The 22,160-nt window shown below is 48.9% G+C and overlaps 1 protein-coding gene across 1 annotated transcript; it reads left to right on the top strand.

The window, feature by feature from the left end:
- Nucleotides 1–504: 504 nt before the first annotated feature.
- On the top strand, nt 505–14,097 carry LOC114708128 (acyl-CoA desaturase 1-like). The gene is given in 7 exon segments (XM_028891161.2): nt 505–914; nt 1,432–1,714; nt 4,923–5,053; nt 6,232–6,385; nt 6,388–6,436; nt 7,915–8,147; nt 10,458–14,097. Coding segments are annotated over 7 exon segments (1,074 nt in total). The 5' UTR covers nt 505–890; the 3' UTR covers nt 10,658–14,097.
- Nucleotides 14,098–22,160: the final 8,063 nt, after the last annotated feature.

Genomic DNA, 22,160 nt, shown 5'->3' with positions numbered 1-22,160 from the left:
GATAGACCTTTGTTTCCCGGCGTCAGAGCCCTGGGCGCTAAGACATCCAGGGGCGGATCGCACTCCCCCGCCCCAGTCGTCTCCCGGGTGGAGGCCAGTTTCCTCTTTGCACGAGTGTGGAAGTGGGGGTGGACGGAGAAGTTGGGCCGACTTGTGAGTGGCGGTAGCCACCAGGAGTTCCTCACTTCTCCCATGGCAATTTCCCCGGTGACCCATTCGCTTAGCGCCAGGAGACGGTCCTAGGCATGTACACAACCCCTACAGAGGACTAAGTTATCCTCCTCTTAAAGGAAAGTCACCCATCAGCCCACCGCAAAGAGGATAAGGAGAAAAAAAGGGGAGGGGAGAGCGAGGAGCTAGTGGCCGAGGGAACAGCAGATTGCGCCGAGCCAATGGAAAAGGCTGGACGAGGTGGCACCAAATTCTCTTTGGCCAATGACGAGACAATCTTCGCAGGAGGCGCATTAGCATTTGCCCCGAGGCAGGGGGTTGGAGCAGCGCGGTGTGGATGCCTTTAGCATCTCGGCGCCTCGGAGGTTTGCTCCGGAATCTACTTGGCTTTCTTTCCCCCTCCTTAGTCCCTCCCTCTCTCACCTCCTCGCTTGGCTTCCTTGGCTAGCTAGCTCTGCGCACTTTGGCCCTTGCTGGCAGCGGATAAAAGGGGTCTGAGGAAATACTAAACACGGTCATCCCATCGCCTGCTCTACCCTTTAAATTCCCAGCCTGGGAGATCTACGCACAGCCAGGTCGGGCTGAACACCCATCCCGCCGGACAGCAGCGGAGGTTTCCGAGCGCAGTTCGGCCAATCGCTGGCACCAGCGGGCTCCGGAACCGACGTCCACGCTCGGTCTCGGCGCTGGGAAAGTGAGGCCAGCTGCCGACAGCCACGATGCCTGCCCACATGCTCCAAGAGGTGAGCTCGCAGAAGCAGCCCCCGCCCTGCGCGTCGGCCACGCGGACCGGGCGTCTAGGTGACTGGGTCCGCGGAGGAGAGAGAGTTGAGAGTTCCTCGGACTACTTGGCTTTCTCGAATTCTAGTGCGACCAGTCGTTTGAGAGGTGTGGATTGTAGTTTGGGCAGCTGAGTCTCAACTTTTCGTGTCTTAAGCTTTAAAGCCAAGAAAAGCCAGTCGTGCCGATACTTGTATATTCACACGGGGCTCCCTTTGTGTGTTACTGGGGGTGTGAATGGTCCACTCTTATTTCCTACTGGCCCTTCACCTTGAGGTCCCCCGCACCCCCGCAGCAAATCTGTACAGTTTCTGGAAACTTCTGCTCTATCTCAGAGTACATCTCGCCCTCATGCAACCTGAGCTCTGGAGCAGGGTCTGTGCCTTTGCTGTGCCTTTTGCTGCGCTAGTGTGAGGAAAGTGGTAGCGACCCCCGCAGTCCTCCACAGATCTGCCCCCCTGACTGCACTTTTCCTGGCAGATCTCCAGCTCCTATGCGACCACCACCACCATCACAGCGCCTCCCTCCGGAAGCCCGCAGAATGGACGAGAGAAGCAGAAGACGTTGCCTCTGTACCTGGAAGAAGACATCCGTCCTGAAATGAAAGAAGACATACATGACCCCAGCTACCAGGATGAGGAGGGGCCCCCGCCCAAGCTGGAGTACGTCTGGAGAAACATCATCCTCATGGCTCTGCTGCACTTGGGGGCCCTGTATGGGATCACACTGGTTCCCTCCTGCAAGGTCTACACCTGGATCTTCGGTGAGCAGCTCCTCTTGTCTTGGGCCAATACCTTAGATTTCTCTTTGCTCTTTAATGAGGTAGCCTCTGACCCAAGGAAGTGGCCCCTCTGTCCAGATTTTCTGGCCTTTTCTCTGGGTTCCTGGGAGCAGAGCCTTGTGGGACTGAACGTCCCTTACCATGAATTCTGGGGTCCCCATGCAGGGGCCTTGGAAGGGTCTACCTGAGGCAGAGAAGCAACTTTTTCTGAACAAGATTTTCTGTGTGAGTCACTTATTTGGCTGCTTATCCCAGCTCCGTCTGACTCCGGAGAAACGCGCCCTACCTGGGAGGCATAGGATTCAGGGCTAGACCTGGGGCCTGTGGGCCACTGGTCCGCCAGAGCAGGGAACAGAGCCTCTGTGCTGGAGAGGTCCTTGAAAAGAAAAAAAAAAAAAAAAGACTAAAGGAGGTATTTACACAACTATTCTGACCTCAACCCCTGACCAGACCAAGCTGTTTTGCCCTAGAGGACGGAGCTGTAGGTTTCTACAACACCCAAGTGTACAGGTGTGTGGCTCAGCTGCTCCAGGTCATTGTCCAGGGAGCAGCAGCACGTGCCAATCAACAAGATATTGAAAGAATGGAGTAAGGTCCACATTCACTCCACTCCCTTATCCAGCCTGCGCCTGCTCTGTCCCCTGAGACCATAAATGCCAAGGACCCAAAATGCCAGTCCTCCAGCCCTGTTGACCCCTCCATGGCAGAGAATAGACCCTCCATCAGCGTCAGGCCTAAATTAGCCCCTCAGGGATTCACTGGGTGTAGGCAGATGGCAAAGCCACCTCTAGGATACCTGTGTACATTACGTGTGTTTTCATCTATGAAACCTCAGGAAGGGGAGCGGGGCCGACTGCTGAGACAGTGAGGTAGGGGTTCTTCTCTGAGACATGGAGGTTTCTCTGGAGCGTGTCAGGTGTGAGTACTTTGTGGCCGCTCACTCAGAGGGTAAGGGTGTGAAAGACCCTGCCCTAGGCCCTTAGGTCCTCAGAGCACTTAGATCTGGTCTTGGGCACTTTGTCTTAGACCTTCTCCAAATGCCCTACATCCGAGAGGATCCGCTTTCACGGACCACAGTTTTTCCAAGTACCAAGTAGGGCAGCAATGCCTTGCCAGGACTGGGAAGGTCACGTTCCGGTGTTAGCTGTGCCGCCTCCCAGCCTTTCTCTTGAGGCGGGGCTTTCCAGAGCCTCTTTATTCTCTTCACAAACTCTGCAAGAGGACCAGTTCTGAAGAGATCTCTGCTAACACTCAGAGCCGAAGAGTCTGCTTCTCCCCCCCCCCCATACACACACACATTTCCATTTTGGGGGGTAGGAGGGTCAGGGCTTAGCTGTAGCCCTGGCTGGCCTTGGGCCTTGAACTCACAGAGATCAGCCTGCCTCTGCCTCCCAAGTGCTGGGATTAAAGGCGTGAGCCACCAATCTAGCTCCAGCCCAACCCCCACAAGACCAAGTCCCTGGCTGTCCTAGAACTCGCTCTGTAGACCAGGCTGGCCTCAAACTCAGAGATCCGCCTGTCTGCCTCCCGAGTTGCTAAAGGCAAGTGCCACCACTGCCGGGGCTTCAGCCCTCTTAAGACAACTTTTCTTTTCTTTTCTTTTTTGTTTCTGTTTTTGTTTTTTCCAGACAGGGTTTTTCTGTAGTTTTGGTGCCTGTCCTGGATCTCGATCTGTAGACCAGGCTGGCCTCGAACTCACAGAGATCCGCCTGGCTCTGCCTCCCAAGTGCTGGGATTAAAGGCATGTGCCTCCGCCACCCAGTTTAAGACAACTCTTAAGCTGTTCATTTACCACTGGGTGGACACAGTAGTCCCATAGGGGATGGGGAGGGGTTCTAAGTGCCTTAAGCCATTTCCCTGGACGCATTGAGAAGTCTGGGTAGAATGTTTCAGAGTGCCTGGGTTCTTGTCCCAATTCCCTTGTTTAGATGGTGTCATACGTGGTCTAGACGGCCTGGGCCATCTATCACATAAAACCAACATGGATGCTTCCTTGAGGGCTTCTATGTTGCCACACACCTTTTCTCTCTTCCTGTTGACTGCCAGCGGTTCTCCGGGACGCTCTGCTACAGTGTGGTCAGATCTGTACACAGGGCAGTCAGATTGCCACATGACCAACCGTGAATAGCAAGCATCTGGTACTCCAATCCCAGCTCTGAGAGAATGTGGCTAGAGCTTTACCTTGGACAGACTCTATGGCTTGCAAGTATTTTGTAAGAGGAAAATGGGGGTGTGCAGGAAGCTGCTTAGGAAATTGCTATCTCTGCACAGAAGGACATGGGACAGTTTGTACAGTGTGTAGTCTCTCTCCACTGCAACTAAGGTCAGGGGCCTCTGAGGATCCACTGTTGCCGCTGCTCCCTAGGACAATATCTACCAAGGACTCTACCCCAGCATTCTAGCGCTGGCCAGAGAAGAGCTGGGTACCTATAGTATCGCTTTCCCTGTTGGAGATCAAATTTAGTACCTTCTAAGCCTGCAGGCCTACAAGATGATGAAGCAGGAAAATGTTCTGATGTCGGGCTCCTGGTTTTGCTAGTTGGATGACCCTGATTATACCTAACCTCTCTTGGGATCTTATTTCCTTTAAGTATAGGGGCTTTATGGGTTTTTGTTTTGTTTGTTTTTGAGACAGGGTTTCTCCGTGTAGCCTTGGGTGTTCTGGAATCTGTAGACCAGGCTGGCCTTGAACTTGGGGATCTACTGGAGTGCTGGGTATAAAGGCATGCACCACCACACCCAGATAAAGTACAGTATTCGTGACACTCACTCTGTTCAAAGTATGTAGTGAATATGAAAATCTTGTCACTGGCAAAGCTTAGGATACTGCAAACATGACTTTTCAGGACTGTCTTATGTGGCCACGTTCCTTCTCATTCAATTGTAACTGTATCAGCTGGGTCACTTGAATGTCCCCTACAACCTGGGGATTCGGGATTCGATAACTGTTCAGTGTTCCCAACACTCCTGCTCGTGGTCCTGAGCTCTGCTGGAAGAGTTTTTCAGTGCTGCCCATTTAAGGGGCAAAAGTTACTTAGGCATCAGAGACCAAGGGATTCTTAGGGTCCAGTGGGAAACAGATCCTTAGCCCAAACCCCAAAGACAAACACTGGCATCAGGGAAGCCTCCTTGTCTTCTTCTACTGTTGAAATTTGCCTGTTGGTGACTCCCTCACTGTCTTGTCTTACAGGAATTATATACTATGTCATTAGTGCCTTGGGCATCACGGCCGGGGCGCATCGCCTGTGGAGCCACCGAACTTACAAGGCTCGGCTGCCCCTGCGGCTCTTCCTCATCATTGCCAACACCATGGCTTTCCAGGTGAGAAGCTGTGCTGTTACTGCGTCTCTATCCCAAGGGTGATCTGGGTGGGCAGTGGGGATCAGCATCTAAAGAAGAATTATTAGGACCACCATCGATTGCCCTTTTTGGTTTTCAGGGCTTACAGGTTCAGTGCTTCGGTTATTGGGAAGATAAGTGAGAGGCAAAGGGGAAAGGCATCCAGGTTGGGTCACTTTTGATTTCAGGGCCACTGTGGTATTGCACCGTCTATTTGCTGTGGGCTGTCTGCCTAAAGGGCCATGCTGCATAGTCCGTGTGCCAGGCATTGCTAAGCACTTGGCATTAGTTAAGCCATGAAGCCCTCACAGGCATATTGGTGGATATTATTTTTATAACACTGGTTTTTGTTTTTGTTTTTGTTTGAGATAGGATCTCACTGTGTAGCAATGGCTGGCCTGGAATTCACTATGTAGACCAGGCTGGCCTCTGCCTTCCCCTGTACTGGGATTAAAGGTGTGTGCTACCACTCCAAGCCAATTATTGCACTTTGCAGTTGAGGAACTGAGTCTGGAAGGTTGAACTGACCAACCTAGTTCTAGCTGAGGCTGCTGGGTTGGCTAGAGCAGGTACTGAAGTTGGTTTATAGCAGATGAGGAGGGTTGGGGGAGAAACAGTGGGCACTGGGTGACTTACGGTGTGGGGCTTACAAGAGAAAAACGGGTTATGTGAAGGGTTTCCCACATGTCCGAGACAAAACTTAGAGGTCCTGGGGAAATGTGCTCACGCTCATTAGTTACACGCTGGCTTCTAACTAGGTTAGGTGGGCTGTCACTTGTGAAAGCATCAGGGTGACGTTCCCTGCATCTTTCTTTCCCCAGAGTGACTCCCTGGGATCCAAGGCCACCTGCCTCCGGATCTCAGCCCCCACGTCCCCACATTCCTTTCTTCAAGAGCTGCAGTGTTCTTTGTGAGCGCTATGCGTGGCTTTCCTTCTCCCCACGCACAACCTTCAGTGTGCTCTGGGACTTGCCAAATAAGCTTCAGGGACAAGTGTACAAAAGAACAGCACCCCCCACCCCAGGCCTCCTTTGGAGCTAGAGTCTTACGGGCTTTGTGAGTTGGACTGAGAGTCCTGGGCCCTTGGAGATATCTGAGCACTGGATTCCCCAGGAAGGCATCTCTTCTCAGTACTGGGGTCCTCTTTCCTGTCCCTCCAGAATGATGTGTATGAATGGGCCCGAGATCACCGCGCCCACCACAAGTTCTCAGAAACACACGCCGACCCTCACAATTCCCGGCGTGGCTTTTTCTTCTCTCACATCGGCTGGCTGCTTGTGCGCAAACACCCGGCTGTCAAAGAGAAGGTGGAAAACTGGACATGTCTGACCTCAAAGCTGAGAAGCTGGTCATGTTCCAGAGGAGGTGAGTGAGGTGGGGGTAGGGATGGAGCTGGAAGGACGTGGAACTTGGGGATTCCACCTTTCCTCTTAGGGTTTATAAAATAATAACTGGGTGATTGACTGGAATGTTAAGTTTAAAATCATTTCATCTCAGGGTTGGGGATTTAGCTCAGTGATAGAGCGCTTGCCTAGCAAGCCCACGGCCCTGGGTTCAGTCCTCAGCTCTGGAAAAAAATGAATCTCCAATTCAGCATTCAACAGACTCACAGCCATAATCTGTTGCTCTGTTTCTTCCCAACCCATCTTAATAAGCCAAGAACTATAACATCAGTCCTAGTCTGGTACACACAGCTGAGTGTTTACCTTCAAGGAATTTTCAGCCTATTTGGAGCTGAAGGAATGAGCCTCAATTATCAGCACATAAGGCAGAACAATACTGTGTTTACCCTGACTAAGTACAGGGAGGAAATACACCTCAGTGGATATACAGTGGAGGGGCCCCTTAGCATCAGCATCCGGCCAAAGACAGAGGCTCTGTCAGTGTGGTGGGAAGGGACAGTACAGCAGAGTGTGAAGCATGCTCCTGAAGTAGTCCTTCTCTGTAAAATGTAGCATCTGACCGGAATGGGACAAGGACAGGTGCAGAAGGAATATTAATTCAGCCGGTTTGGGGTAACAACTCAAGCATTCTCTGGCAGCGTGGGCACAGTCAGGTGGGCTTTGGAGAAGCCACTTTCAAGACAGGTGAAGATAATCGTGGGTCCAGGGAGGTGATGGGCAGGGTCACAGGTTAGACAGCGGGGAGGTCGTGAGCCAAGGAAGCAGTGGCCACAATGGAACGAAACTAGGCTGAGGCAATGTCAGTGAGGCAGAAGTACTAGACACAGCGGCTGAGGGCTGTCTGTCCGTCCGCCTGCATGCCGGTGGCCTGCTTTGTAGGGAATGGAGAATGGGAGGACAGGGCCTCCAGAAGGACAGAGACCTGCAGATGACCAAGGGTGATGTGACCCTGGAGGGAAAGCAGAGCAAAGATCTACAGGGTGATAGCAGGGAATGAATGCAGGCACTTGCCGTAAGCTGCCAAAGGCCACAACAGGCCAGAAAAAGGAGCTGGGAGGCTGATGACCACAGCCTGGCAATGGAAATGGCTGGTGAGGTCGTGATGGACTCTGATCTGTCTGGCCAGCGTGACCTTATGCTCCTGGGAAAAAAGTAATGGATTTGTAGTCAGGAAAAGATATGATAGGAGACATACTATACCCAGGAAGGTGATCCTAGAATATTGGCATCTCCCTGGATCCTTAATCTAAAAAAAAAAAAAAAAAAAAAAAAAAAAAACCAGATAACCCTGTGCTCAAGACTTTATGCCTCCTCCTCTTGCTGTTAATCTGTCCCATCCTCGGGCATAAAAAATGACACAACCCTGCCTAATTAGAAAGGACGGTTTGTGTAGGTGTGAGAGTCCTCTCCCCACACTCAGTGTGTGATCTCTCCATGTAGATACTACAAGCCTGGCCTCCTGCTCATGTGCTTCATCCTGCCCACACTGGTGCCCTGGTATTACTGGGGTGAAACTTTCGTGAACAGCTTGTTCGTCAGCACCTTATTGCGATACACTTTGGTGCTCAATGCCACCTGGCTGGTGAACAGTGCCGCTCACCTCTATGGATATCGCCCCTACGACAAGAACATTGAATCTCGAGAGAATATCCTGGTTTCCCTGGGTGCCGTGGGTAAGTCACTAATCCTCAGCATGTCCATATCGAGGGGCCTGCTGCTTGGGGTATTTGTCTAGGAGCCAGGGGAACCAGAATGACCTGTTTTATGGGTACTGGGTAGTTCGGTGTTTCCACTATAAAACTGGGGGTTGGGGAGGAGCGTATCAGGAAACCCGTGTGAGAGTTGGGCAAGCGACAACTCTTATGTAAAAGTAACTCTGCTTTTACTTAGAGGTTGTAAAACAATTTCTAAGTGCTGCCTAAATGAGCCTCTGAGTTTCCCTCTTCTAGTCCCCGGGCAGGTCTGTGGCTCTTGGTAGCCCAGGATGTGCATAAAGACTGCCACAGTCACCAGGGTAGCCCATTGCCTAGCAGTGCATGTATGGCCTTGCGGTGTACAGGGTAGGAGAATGGTGATGTGGTTCAGTGATCTTCAGGTCGCCACACTTGTATTTCTCTCGCCACCGCGGACCCTGCACTGTCGTGTGATGACGCACGGCAGACTCTCTCTCCTGTCTCCTCTTCCTACCACTGCCCCCCACCCCCTTGTTCTTTTGCTCCTGGCTATTCCGTACTGAGGACTCCTCAGTGTCCCTGGTGGAGTCGGGTTTTGGGAGAAGTTCCTTGTGCATGATCTGATTGATGTTGACTGTTCCTGAGTGCATTCCTCTCTGCAGATCCCAGTCCCGACTGCAGATCAGAGAGAGCGTCTCTTTGTCTTCCCTGCCCTGCTTTCCCAGGGACGGAAGCCGGAAGTTAGTTTTCCCTGTGAGGACACAGTGCCCTCCTCTCGTCAGTGGGCAGAGTTATTGCTCATCTGTTGACAGCCAGAGACTGCTTTGCTCACAGATCCGTGCCTATCACTCCCTAGTACCTTTAACTTGATTCAAAGCTTTTCTCCCTGTTTCTTTTTGGGTTCTATGTGTCTCCACCCTCCTTAGGCACCTGTTAGAATTTTGTATGCTGCTCCCGATTTTGAAATGAACCCTATTCTATCCAAATCTGATGTTTCCATAGAAAAGAAGACTCTGAACTGAGTCGGGTGTGTCCTGTGCTCTAACAGCGAGCCTTCCTTGTGACCCTCAGTTCCAAATGGCTGCCAACATCTCCCTTTGTCCGGCTGCTATTCACTGCTCCAAGCCTCTTCTCATCTTACCCTGCTCTCCACCTGCAGCTTCCTATCACTCGCATCTCTCCTTAAATTACTTCCCTCAGGTCACATGCTTGTGTTCTCTCATCAGTCCCTGGAGCATTTCTGGGCTATCTCTTGCCGCTCTGGTTGCTACCTGTTCATCTCTTTTCCCTCCTTTGTCACTATGGGATTTCATGTTAAATGTCAAGACACGGATGCCTGGGAAGTATGCACTCGGAACTTCCTTATGAAAGTATGTAAAACTAGCAATCTTTAAAAAAAAAATATTTTTTTCTTGAAATTGTATTTTTATTTCCTGTGGGGGGGTGGTTTGCCTGCCTGTGTGGCTGTGCACCACCTGCATGCAGTGCCTGATGTGGCCAGAAGAGGGTGTTTGGGTCTTCTGGGTTCTGTATTTTTGGAATCCGTTGAGAAGGAAGAGTTCTGCCTAGAGCAGGTAAACACATCAGCCTCTGCAGAAGCCCTCCTGAGTCCAAAAAATTTTTTTTTCCTTCTATCAAAATGTTATTCTCAGGAACGGTCAGAATCTTTTATCAAAGTGTTTGTTTTCTCAGCACTTCCCTGACTCAGACAGCAGCCCACTATGAGCCAGCAGTCTGGGGGTGAGGGCATGGGTGGAGGGGGTCTCTTGTCACTGGCTAGGCTTTCTTTCTTTTTTTTTTTTTTTTCCTTTTGGCAGCAGCTGCCCCTCCTGTTAGAACATACCCTGTTCTTACAGAGATGGACACTGTGGGGAAGGTGTGCTGTCTACTTAGCTTTGGAGGACTATGCCCGAGAGTCCCCTTGGCCTCCTCGTTCTCCCTCCTAAACAGGCACTTATGCACAGACCCTGCAAGTTCTTGGGCCTGGATCTCTTTCTTGTTGCTCTGATACTTCTTCGCACTGTAAAATCTGTTCCCACAGACCCAGCTTCTCTCTTGACTCCTTATCTTATGATAGAAACCTGCTCTGACAAAGGCTGTAAATAGGCATGTGTGAGCAGAGCCTGTCAGCTGCTTTCCTGAGATGCCTCTGAGGGCACCTGTTCACTTTAGAATACAAGACTATGGGTTCATCTGTTCACTCAACAGTGGGATTCTTCAAGGTTCGAGGTGTACAACAGGTTAAGAGGTCTGCAAAGAGGAAGCAGCCATCACCGAGCCCCCTAACTGCTCTCCACGCTTCTGTTCCAGGCGAGGGCTTCCACAACTACCACCACGCCTTCCCCTACGACTACTCTGCCAGTGAGTACCGCTGGCACATCAACCTCACCACGTTCTTCATTGACTGCATGGCTGCCCTGGGCCTGGCTTATGACCGGAAGAAAGTATCCAAGGCCGCTGTCTTAGCCAGGATTAAAAGAACTGGAGATGGGAGCCATAAGAGTAGCTGAGTCTGGGGCTCCTGAGTTCCCATTCCAAGAGTGATATGGGCAGAGATATAATATTCTGTTGATTAACTACAGGATAATGCTACCAGAATGCTAATGACGTATTTAACCCATTCCAGTACAGTATTCTTTAAGATGAGAAAGCTTTGATCACGTTTTGAGGTAATACACATTTTAATTAGCTAGGATTAACCATGCCACAGTATGTATACTTCTAAACATATACACAATAAATGCATATATAACTTTACGCATCCATTTTAAATAATAACAATATATTTGAGCATTCTGTGCAAAGAGTATTAAAAGCCAACAGACATGCTGATTTGATGCTGAGGTGAGGAGCAGGGTGCTCATTCCCTGTTTGCATTGCATTTGGCTTGGTTTCTTTTCTTTCTCACTACCTCCCAGGCAAATAGCTGGCCAGCCACTGGTCTGTGTCCACCTTCCAAAGCCTAGACAACTTTCCTGGTATCTGAAATACTGCGCTCCTTCCTCCTAGATATCTATTTCCTTGTTCTGAGCTTCGAGGTTGCTGCTTCACACTAGAAACATAACAAAACCTGCCTGGAAGTTCCCTACCTGCCAATGAACTTCATTACAGCCTTTGCTAAATAGGATGGGAAACTGTTCTTGATTTCATTCGTAGCAAGTCTATCATCTGGAGACAAGAGTTAGCATACATGGCATGGTTCATAAGTAAGGCTGGGAGAGAGAAAGGAAAAGGTAACCCTATCTAGTGGCCTACTCAGCAAAGACACCAGGTCCCTCTCTAGAGCATGTCTCCTTTCAGTCCATACTCTGTACCACAGAGCTTAGGGAGACTGCAATAATGAAATCAGGGTCTGAGAGTGAAGGGGAACGATGCCTGGTCTGTGCTGATGGGGAGCGCTAGCTCTTAGCAACGTAAATATTTCTTCATAGAAAAAGTCTTCACGTGAAGTGGGTCTAGAACTGATTAAATGGCTGACAGAGTGTTGAGGATATGGTAGAAAACTATGTAGATATAAACAAAATCTTCACTTGGAACATAAATATTTCACTTGGAAAAATTGAAGGACAAGAGGAGTTGTCTGGGTTGCTGGTTTCTTTCATGGTTGGACAGGCAGTGGAGAGGCCGAGGGTCAGCATCTGTAGGCAGCCCTTGGGGAACACTGCCAGGGGTCTGGGTGTGTTAGTTCCATCTAATACTCTCATTTTATCCTTGGATTGAGTAGAGATGAGCTTCTCGTGGTGTTGAACCTTCCCTACATTCTTTGCTCTGTGACCATGCAGCCTACATCGTGCAGCCTGGGAGGCTATTACCAGTTCTCTGTTCTTTGGCATTTTCTTCCTTCCCTGGACAGGCAGCAACTTTCCTGAGCGTATTCAGAGCACTCAGGACTCGCTGCCTCGGCACATTCCTCTCCACGGCCGCACTGCTCGTGGGCATGGAACTGCTATGTCGCTTTGGCAAGCAGAACCAGGTGCCACTTTTCTGTGACCCCCGATCCTCTCTACCTCTACCCCTATGTGCCTCTGCCACCGTGATTTCAGAAAAGCTTGGTAGGCCCTCTGGCTTGTGAGTTAACCCTTCAGCCAAACGCTCATGTCTCATGTCTCAATGAGGCAACTGCTGAACGAGATGGTTGATTGTTGGTCTCTCTGTGTAAGTCAGAGGAGGCGACACGTTTTGCTTCTCCCTGCATGCTCTGCAAGGTGGCTCTGGCTGATCAGTGTAGGCAGGTGGTGGTACAAAGCTTGTGAAAGGATAAGGTTCCCCATTTTTATCCCTGTAAAAACACCAGAAGCATGGGCAACTTCCTCACTTCAGGAAGAGGTCCTGTTTCCTGAAACCAGGGTGTGATGTAAAACCTCAACCGAAATGTGGTAGCAAAGGTGCCATGAGCTAACAAACATCGCCTGTCACACAGCCCAGGGCAGACAGTGGTACAGAAAAGTCTGGAAGAAAACCTCAGTATTTTGGAAACATCCACCTCTCCCGTCCCTGTCGCCTGATCCAGAAGCCTGACTTTGCTGTTAGGACTGGCTGTGTATAGTACCAAATGCTTTGTTCATTTGGGATTGGATCAGAGCCTTTCTTGTTAATTGGACACACGCTTTGAGCTGTCGGTTGAAGTAGAAACTCTGGTAGAAGATTGCTGTAGATCTGCTCACCTAACCCTTTGGAAATGCATTTGGGTGGTTTTTCTTTGCCAGGTCATCAGATCCCTGATTTATAACATGAACAACAGAAATCAGGCTTCTTTCTCTTCTAATCTCATTCCATGGATCTGATTCAGGTCATGTCACAACACAAGGCTACGTAGAGACCTCAGGCTGAGGTCCCAGTGCCTGTGGGTGTTTAGGTAGGATGTAATAGAATGTTTAGGAAAGGGGTCGTATTTTTCAGATCCTCTCAAAGGTGGGTTTCTAACAGTTCCCACATAACGTGCTAACGGCTTTGGCTGCCTTACCTTTCCTAATCTTTAGTGCATGTGAGCCCAGCCTCACCCCCTCCCTTAGTCCTGAGACCCTGAAGATGGAGTGGTGTGAACAAGAGGCTGGCCGGAAGACCATCACTGAGCTACTGAAGAAATCTTTTACAGGCTTCATTTTGGAAAACTTTTCCTGGAGCCATTTTTAGTAGACGCCCAAATTTGATGTGAAGTGGAAGTCATTTGAGTGTATTTGGTTGTATTGGCATCCTCATTACTACTGTTGTTAAATGTGATAATGGCCGTGGCACTCAGGGCGTTTTCTCCTTGGGTTGCTAGTCTATGGATCTATTATTCTCTGAGTGTAGCTCAGGCGAGTTGGTGTGAAAGGTTAGCAAAGTAAAGCAGCCTCCTGCTGGTAGCTTAAGCCAAGGCCTCTCTTAGCCACTGACTTCCTACTTTATAACAAACCCATTCCAGAGATAACGTCTTCCAACCCTCCTCTGCTAAGTACCTGATGGTTTCACTTCCCAAAAATCGTGATGTGTCCAGCACATCCACTCTGGAGGACACGCTGAAACTATCACTCTGAGCAAATCCTTCTGATAAAAGGGGCTACTAATACTCACCTACCTCAAAGGGCAGTTTTGAGGTGACTAGAGCTTTTTTATTAAGTATTTGGGGGGTCCTCGGCAGAGATTCTCGTACAGACTTCCGAAGAAGTATACCATGAGCTCACACACACATCCATATGTTCTAGATACCATCTTTAGTTTACGTTGTTCTCCCCCAAGACTGACAGACCTCACAGGGGAAGTGGGATATGACCAGTCAGAGAGAATGCCTACTCACTGCCACAAACACAGTGCAGGAAACCCTTCCCTGAGTAAGATTTCCTCCTTTTTATGGTGGATAATTATTTGTGACCCAAGCATAATTTTAGATGACTTCCATTAATATAAACTCTTGAGTCTAATTGTACTAATTGAGACTATTTGTTCCTAATAAAAGTGGATCTGGCTATAATGTCTGGGTGCTTTTTGGCTGTGGTAGTCATGATACCCATTTCCTGCACACACAGTGCTAGGGATGGAACCCAGGATCTCCACATGTTGGACAAGCATTCCTCAAATGAGGCACAGCTACAGCCTCTGTCTTGAACTTGTATTTGAGAGAGAGTCTCACTATGTAGCCTTAGCTGGCCTTGGAAGTCCCAGAAATCTGATTGTCTTTGCTAGGATTACAGAAAGGATTGAAATTCGGAGAAAAAAAAATTAGAGATTACAAGAGTTGTGTAATCCAGTTGTGTACCCCAGTAACCTGCCTGCCCTTTCTAAGGGTAACTTGAGGTTAAACTCTGGCAGCAGGAAACCAAGAGTCTGCTGGCATTGAGTCAAACGCAGCAGCATCAGCTGACACCCAGCCTGGGGACAGGCCAGGTCAGTGTCACATGGCCACGTGGACGAATGCAGCCCTGGGAAGTCATGCTCATTCCTCTTCCTGAAATGTCCTGCCTCCAGGGAACAGAAAGCTGAGACCGCTGAGTGTCAACTGGAGGGAAGCAAACAGCCCAGAGAGGTTTGCAAGTCCCCACAGGGGACCGGGCCTCATGACCACAAGATGGATGCTAAGGGTCCTTGCCTCTGGGGAGCCCTGGCAGTCCTGGAACTCGCTCTGTAGACCAGGCTGGCCTCGAACTCATAGAGACTCACCTGGTCTCTGTTTTCCTGAGTGCTGGGATTGAAGGTGTGCCACCACTGCCCAACTGCTTTGCTATTTCTTAAGCTTTCAGCTTTTACTACTTGAGAATTCCCCTGTGGGGAAAAAAAAGGGGCAGGAGTTTTAGAGTGTCTATGAACGCCATAGTCCAGCAAGAGTCTCCATATGAACACCATATTCCAGCAAGAGTCTCCACCCACACCAAGGCTTTTGTGAAGCTCATTCTGCCAGTTCATTTTCCTGTCTGAAGTTCTTACCTAGAACAAGAAGCATGATCCTCTAGAAACATTGGAGAGTAGATTCTCGTGCTATTTTTTTTTTTAGACAGTGTCTCATGCACTACAGTAGTTCAGAATATCCTCAAACTCCATGTCTACCTGAAACTAGCCTCTACCTCCTGAATGCTGCTGGTATTAAAATTATTCAATGATTTGAGCCAGCCATGGTGGCACAGGCCTTTAATCCCAGCACTGAGGAGGCAGAGGCAGGTGGCTATCTTAAATTCAAGCCCAGCCTGGACTATAATACAGGACAGCCAGAGCTGCTACACAGAGAAATCTTGTCTTGAAAAACTGGGGGAAAAACTGCTATCATACCTGGGCTTTCTCAGACTAATTTTCTGAGTATCTAGAATCAAAGGTTTGTATACATTGAGCTTTGCCAGACCTTAATAATTTAAGTTGATGGTGATGACATTTTCTTTATTAATAACTGCATATACATAGACAACAATAAGTTAAAAATGTATGTATATATATAATTTAAATCACACCAAAATAGCTTTTCTTTTTTTTCCAGGCTGGGTTTTTGGTTTTGTTTTATTATAGATTTATTTCTTTAATGTATATCAGTACTCTATCTGCATACAGAGACTACATGCCAGAATATGGCATCAGATCCTATTATAGATGACAGATGATTATGAGCCACCATGTGGTTGCTGGGAATTGAACCCAGGTCCTCTGGAAGAGCAGCCAGTGCTCTTAACCCCTGAGCCATCTCTTGAGTCCCCAGAATAGCTTTTCAGTTGCTCTAGAATAGCAGTTTTCCACCTGTGAGGGGCTAACGACCCTTTCACAGGGGTGCCTAAGACCATCAGAAAACACAGATATTTACATTGATTCATAACAGTAGCAAAATTACAGTTATGAAGTAGCAACAAGAATAATTCTATGATTGGGGGTCAGCACAGCATGAGGAACTGTACTGAAAGGTCTTTGTCATCAGGGAGGTTGAGACACACAACTCGAGACTGGTTTCCATGAACGGGCATTAATTCAATGTGCTCACTTCCCCAGCCCCATGTTCGAAGGTTCCAAAAGCTGCAGGTTTCCCTTCTTAAGTTTCACTGTTGTTATAGCCTGGCTGCCAGAAGCTGAGGAGAGGATGGGGGGTGGGGGGTGCTGAGTTTTGTGGCATGAAGACATGTGAAGGTTATATTGTGGTATTGTTTGCACAACACTAAACTATACTAAAAATAGGTGTAGTATACAACATCAAGAGTGATTCTGTACACTTTACATTCATTTTGTATTTTATGTAAAGGGTGATATTGGTATAGTAGTTGTACTGCAATTCAAGTTATATGAGGAAAAAATCTGTATTGTTTTATCCATTAGTTGTACTTAAAGTTGAAACTCAAATGAAGTGAAGACGCACTGATTATGTCAGAAGCTACATTCATAAAGTCTCACCAGCACGGCTGCCTAAATGTGAGCTGGCCAAGGACAACACACATGCTAACATGGATGGGGGAAACCAGTGAGGCCTCAGCCCTCACTACACAGAGAACTTAACAGACAACAAAGAATACTGAGAGCAGGAGAAACAGTTGTCCCCCAGGGGAAGAGCACACTAACTGGTTATCCAATACCAAATGGCCGGCCCTGAAAATAAACATGCGAGTAACATTATACTAAGCAGGACATGTTTAGGAATATACATGTATATACATATATGTATGGGAATTAATTAAAGGGGGAAAAGACCACCAATTTGAAAGAGAGCAAGGAGGGGTATATGGGAAGGTTTGGAAGGAGGAACAGGAAGGGAGAAATGATGTAATGATATTATAATTTCAAAAAGAAAAGAAAAAAAAGCACTGTTAAACTAGCTGATTAAGGCAATAGTCAGTATTCCATTTAATTGCACAGTCCATACAGTCTCTAGATTCAAACCTCAAATGACAAAAGGCAGCTGCTACATAAACTGTAGTCCTGCCACACCGGAATACAATAGTTGTAGAATCCAAATAGCATGTGCTAGGCTAGTTAAAAAGGGTTTGGGTCACCGTGCAAGCACTAATCAACTTTCTGAAGAGTGAGGAAGCCAAGTTCTAGGTCCACACGCTGGAGGACATGGTAATGCTGAAAACTTTCCTATAGAAAGACATCGTGCTGTGATCTCGATGGCACACTTTCTCTGTATAACATGCTAGAAAAGGCTAAATCTGATCCACATGTCAGAGTTCCCCTGGAGAGAAGAATGTGAATATTAGTGGCCTACAGACCACTGTCCCCCTACCTCCTGGCTATTTTGGGTATGGAAGAGAGGACAGTGCAGACATGCATGGATTTCTCTTATGCCTAAGCGCCTGCTGGTGATACCCAGTTATTATACTGAGCCTGGTGGTACAGCCCTCCTCCCCAGCTGGTTGGCTAAAATCATGTCCAGGCACCCAGCACAAACTTTTGTTTTTCAAGAATGAATGCAACTCGTCTCCAGGCACCCAGCACAAACCTTTGTTTTTCAAGAATGAATGCAACTCATCTCCTTAACATTCAACCACATGGCAGCTGGAACCCCTTTTCTCCTCCACAGGAACTTTTCTAACCATGCTCTACTCTCCAGTCTAGTTGTGAGACCTTCAAGACTACTTTCCTCAAGCCTAGCAGTGTTAGAGCACACCTTTAATGCCAGCTCTTGGAAGGCAGAGGCAGGCAGATCTCTGTGAGTTCGAGGCCAGCCTGGTCTACAGAGTGAGTTCCAGGACAGCCAGGGCTGTTACACAAAAGAAACCCTGTCTTGAAAATCAAAACAAAAAGTTAGAAAGACTACTTCCTGTATTAGAAATGTCTCCCTGCACCTAACGCAGACAGTACTGGATAAAATCATGGGAAGATCTCTCATCTTCTTTTAAGTTCTAACTCGACCACCAACTGTAGGAAATGTCACTGGGCAGGGAAGTGCTATTCTGTGACCTATAGTTAACTTTCTATGTTAAGACAAAGTACTGATTCTTGAGCGTTGACCTTAGGGCAAATGCCACAAGCCCTAATTACAGGCTGCTAGGACTCTATCCCGAGGTTCCTGGAAGTCGAACACCTCCCCTATTGAGGATCCAGCTCTGCCCTTCCCCGATGTCCTGCCCAACCTGCTACACTCAAGCCACAGAGGGTGTATGTACTATGTGGTTCAGTGAGCTGAGTCCAAAGGAGACCCTTCTCAGAGAGACCGAAGTGAACCTCTGTCCTGACCATGTCAGGTGACTTGGGAAAACGAGGGGAGTGAGTGGAGAAGGCCACAGATGGCCCAAGCTTGCTCATGGCTCTATTCTTAGTCCTTTTTGGAGAATCCAGACCAAAAAAAGATCCCCTTTAATTCATATATGTGTGTGCATAAAAATGCACAAACGCACACACACATACATATAATTTGAAGACGAATCAACAGTGCTTCATAAAAAGAACCATTCATGGGCTGGGGAGACGGTTCAATGGTAAAATACAGGGCCCGAGTTTAGATTTCCTGAACCCATGTATAAGTCCACTGGGGTCCAGTGGGGTCCAGTGGGGTAGCCTTCTGTGTCTGTGACCCCAGTGCCAGCAGCTAGAGACAGGGAGATCTTGGGGAGAGGGAATGCGCGGCTTCTCGGCCAGCCAGTCTATGTGAAAAGGAGTTCCAGGTCCAGTGAAAGACCTTGTCTCAAAAGCATAAGGTGGAGAAGCAATGGAGACATCTGGATGCCAACATCTGGCCCCCATACATGCCTGAAGGCACAAGCCTGCCTACACACGCATATGCACATGAACACAGACCACACAACAGGTGTGTACGCCCCCCGCCGCGCGCGCGCGCGCCCACACACACACACACACACACACACACACACACAGTTACCACTCATTTATATGGCACTAACTCTAGCTCCAGAACGTTTTAGGCTGCCCCACCGACTCTGACTATCCCAGTTGCCTCCATCTTTCGGTAAGTGCGAATGGTTCTGCTGTAGACACGTGTGTAAAAATTCTTAAGAACCCTGCAGATGTTTGCAGCTGATTTGGGCACACGACTCGGAGTGGAGTTGCTCACTTACTACACTTTTCCACAGCGGGGCAAACATTTTAAATGTCCACTGCCCATGTTTGTATGACACCCTTCATTCTTCATGCGTGTTCATTTGTCTCTTCCCTCCTCAGTCTTTCACAAAAGCCTGTCCTCCCCACCGACCCGCCTCCCTCCGGACCTTTTCCCCTGGAGTACATGGTGAGAGACGCTGCACCTTGAGTGACTTCAGTCTCTGCCAGCCAGAGCTTCCTGCCATGCCTTTTCCACCAGGATTAGGACAGTGCGGGGAGGAGCCACCTCATTGGGGTCAGTAGAGCACATGGCCAGTGCAGCCATTCATTAACCCCATAAACCACCCTCCCAGTGACCCGCCGGACCTCCTATCGCGTCGACAGCCTCATTAAACTCCACCTGGCAGCTGAGGGCCTGAAGCAGTGGGAAGGCGCTCTGTGCAGAGGCCCCGCCCGCACATCTGGGGTGGGCGTTGGACCATTCACCTCTAGCCTTGCCTCCTCCCGCCCCGGGCGGGCGGGTCAGGGGCGGCGACGGCCAGCGAGGGTGAGGCTCGCCCTCCCGGGGTTACTCTAGGTCAGCACCGCCCCCGGGGTTACTCGCGTTCACTCGGCCCACAGCGCCTGACCCGGCGCAGCCAATCAGCAGCCGCGCCCACTACAATCAGGAAGCGCCGTCCCGCCTGCCCGGCTCCACGGGTGCGCGCGCGCTTTGCGATCTGGATCCGTTGGAGAGCTTCCTAGAGGTGTCTCACCTAGGGCGCTGGGCTCCTTCTCTGCAGGGGAGAAAGCCAGAGAACTCGTGGGCTCTGATCCACAGCTGCCTTCTAGGTAGCTACGCGGTGCAGGTAGTAGGCAGGATGCATTCGTACATATTTGCATAGCGCAGGCGCAGGTCAAAAAGGGAGCCAAGCTCATAAGTCAAAACAGACTAAAGACCAGGTCGTGGAGGAGGAGAGAGCAGACCAGGAAAGCACAGCATCTCAGTGTTCAGAATCCGGGCGGATGTCACTGGGGATGAAGGAGCGGAGAGTGGAGGGTAGGAAGCGAGAGGCTGAGACTACCTGCCTGCAAAACCCATAGTCTTTTTTTCCTGCCTGTTTCTTACAAAAAAGAGCAGTGTGGAATTGGAGAAAAGGGCCTCTGAGAGGAGTTTGGGAGCAGAGTCAATAGCACCCCGTTGCAGAGAAGTGGAACATGATGGGCCTTTGTAACTGACGGCAAAGACGGCGCTCACCCCAGTTGAAATTGGTGTCTGGAAAAAAGAAATGGAAAGGGAATAGGAATTCAGTTTCTGACATGGGAGTTTTGAGTTGCAAGAAAATTTACATGCGTGTGGAAATGCTACCCAGGAGGCTCCCGGAAATTAGGATATGAGATTTGAAAGGGAAGTAGAAAAGATCTAGAGAGGTTGTAGTAAAGCTAGGGAGACAATAGATGCAGGTCGGTGGTCCCGCAAGCCTTTAATCCCAGCACTCAGGAGGCAGATGGAGCTCTGTGAGTTCAAGGCCAGCCTGGTACAAAGTGAGTTGCAGGACAGCCAGGGCTGTTATACAGAGAAACTTTGTCTCCAGAAACCAAAAATTAAAACAATATTTCATGACAGTGTGTTGGAGAATGGTAACACAACATGTACAGAGCACAGAATAACAACAGAAAAAAGAGGCAGAAAGACACCAAACCCCTCCCAATCAAAACCAAACAAGCCACAAAACAACAAGCTAACACAATCAAAGCTACAATGGTATCATGGAATTGGAAATTAATCCCACCAAGTAACAGCAAGAAAAGGTCTGGTAATTTTTTTTTTTATTTTTGCCTCAATTTTTTTTTTCCTAAATAAGTTAACATTTGCAGAAATACTATGAATACTATGCAGTCATTAAAATAAAATGTTAGGATTTGTGGTGCAGCTCACTTAGTGGTTATGTCTTCAGCATATGTAAGGCCCTGGGTTCAAATCCTAGCAACAACCATCTCCCCATGGGGGTGTAAAATCATATTAATTGCCCTTTTTTGTTGTTGTTGTTGTTGTTGTTTTTCGAGACAGGGTTTCTCTGTGTAGTTTTGCACCTTTCCTGGAACTCACGCTGTAGACCAGGCTGGTCTCGAACTCACAGAGATCCTCCTGCCTCTGCCTCCTGGGATCAAAGGTGTGAGCCACCACCGTGGGCTAATTGCCATTTTTCAAATTGCTTAGTGATGACTTGGAGATGGCCTGGAGTTAGAATTCCTGGAACATGTAAAGTTGGGCCACAGCAGGTCTGGAATCCTAGTGCATCCCTAGCAGGAGATGGGGGAGGGGCAGGGACAAAGACCGGGATGTCTCCTAAGCTTCTGGGCTGTTTACTTCAGCTCTAGTTGTCAGTGGGACCTGGGAGCATGGAGGGGATAAATGAGGCAGAATAAAGTCCCGTGCAATAGCCAACTTTATTCAGAGCCTCAGACAATTTATACTCAGGGGTAAGAGGAGTCACATGAGTGAAGTGTCCAATCACAAGGATGAGCCACACGTGACAAAAAACATGCTTTCCACAGAGACATACACACAAATAACAATAGCCAAGTGTAGTGAATAAAGTGAACTTACTCCTATCAGATACACCTGGGAGGGGCATGAATGCACGATCCAAGAACAATTCTGTGTCTGTGAAGAAACTGAAGTCACCCCCACTGAAACACAAACACACACCCCCACTTCCATACTCACCCACACACCCACACACCCACAAACACCCACCCCCACTTCCATAGTCTCACACACACACACACACACACACACACAAACACCCACCCCCACTTCCATAGTCTCCCCCCCACACACCCACACCCACAAACACCCACCCCCACTTCCATACTCACCCACACACACACACATCCTCCCACTTTCACCCACCCCCTCACCCACGATCACCCCTGCTCCTACACATACACATTTCCCACACGCAAACACAAAGCTCAGGGTATCATAAGAGAGAAATTCCAATTAAAGAGTAGCGTGGGACTGGTGAGATAGTCCCTGCCTGCTGAACTTAACAGCCTGAGTTCCATCCCTGGGACCCACGTGGCAAG

This window comes from Peromyscus leucopus, chromosome 1 (assembly GCF_004664715.2).
Source record: "Peromyscus leucopus breed LL Stock chromosome 1, UCI_PerLeu_2.1, whole genome shotgun sequence".
Classification (NCBI taxonomy): Eukaryota; Metazoa; Chordata; class Mammalia; order Rodentia; family Cricetidae; genus Peromyscus; species Peromyscus leucopus.
This window is presented reverse-complemented; position numbering and strand designations above follow the sequence as displayed.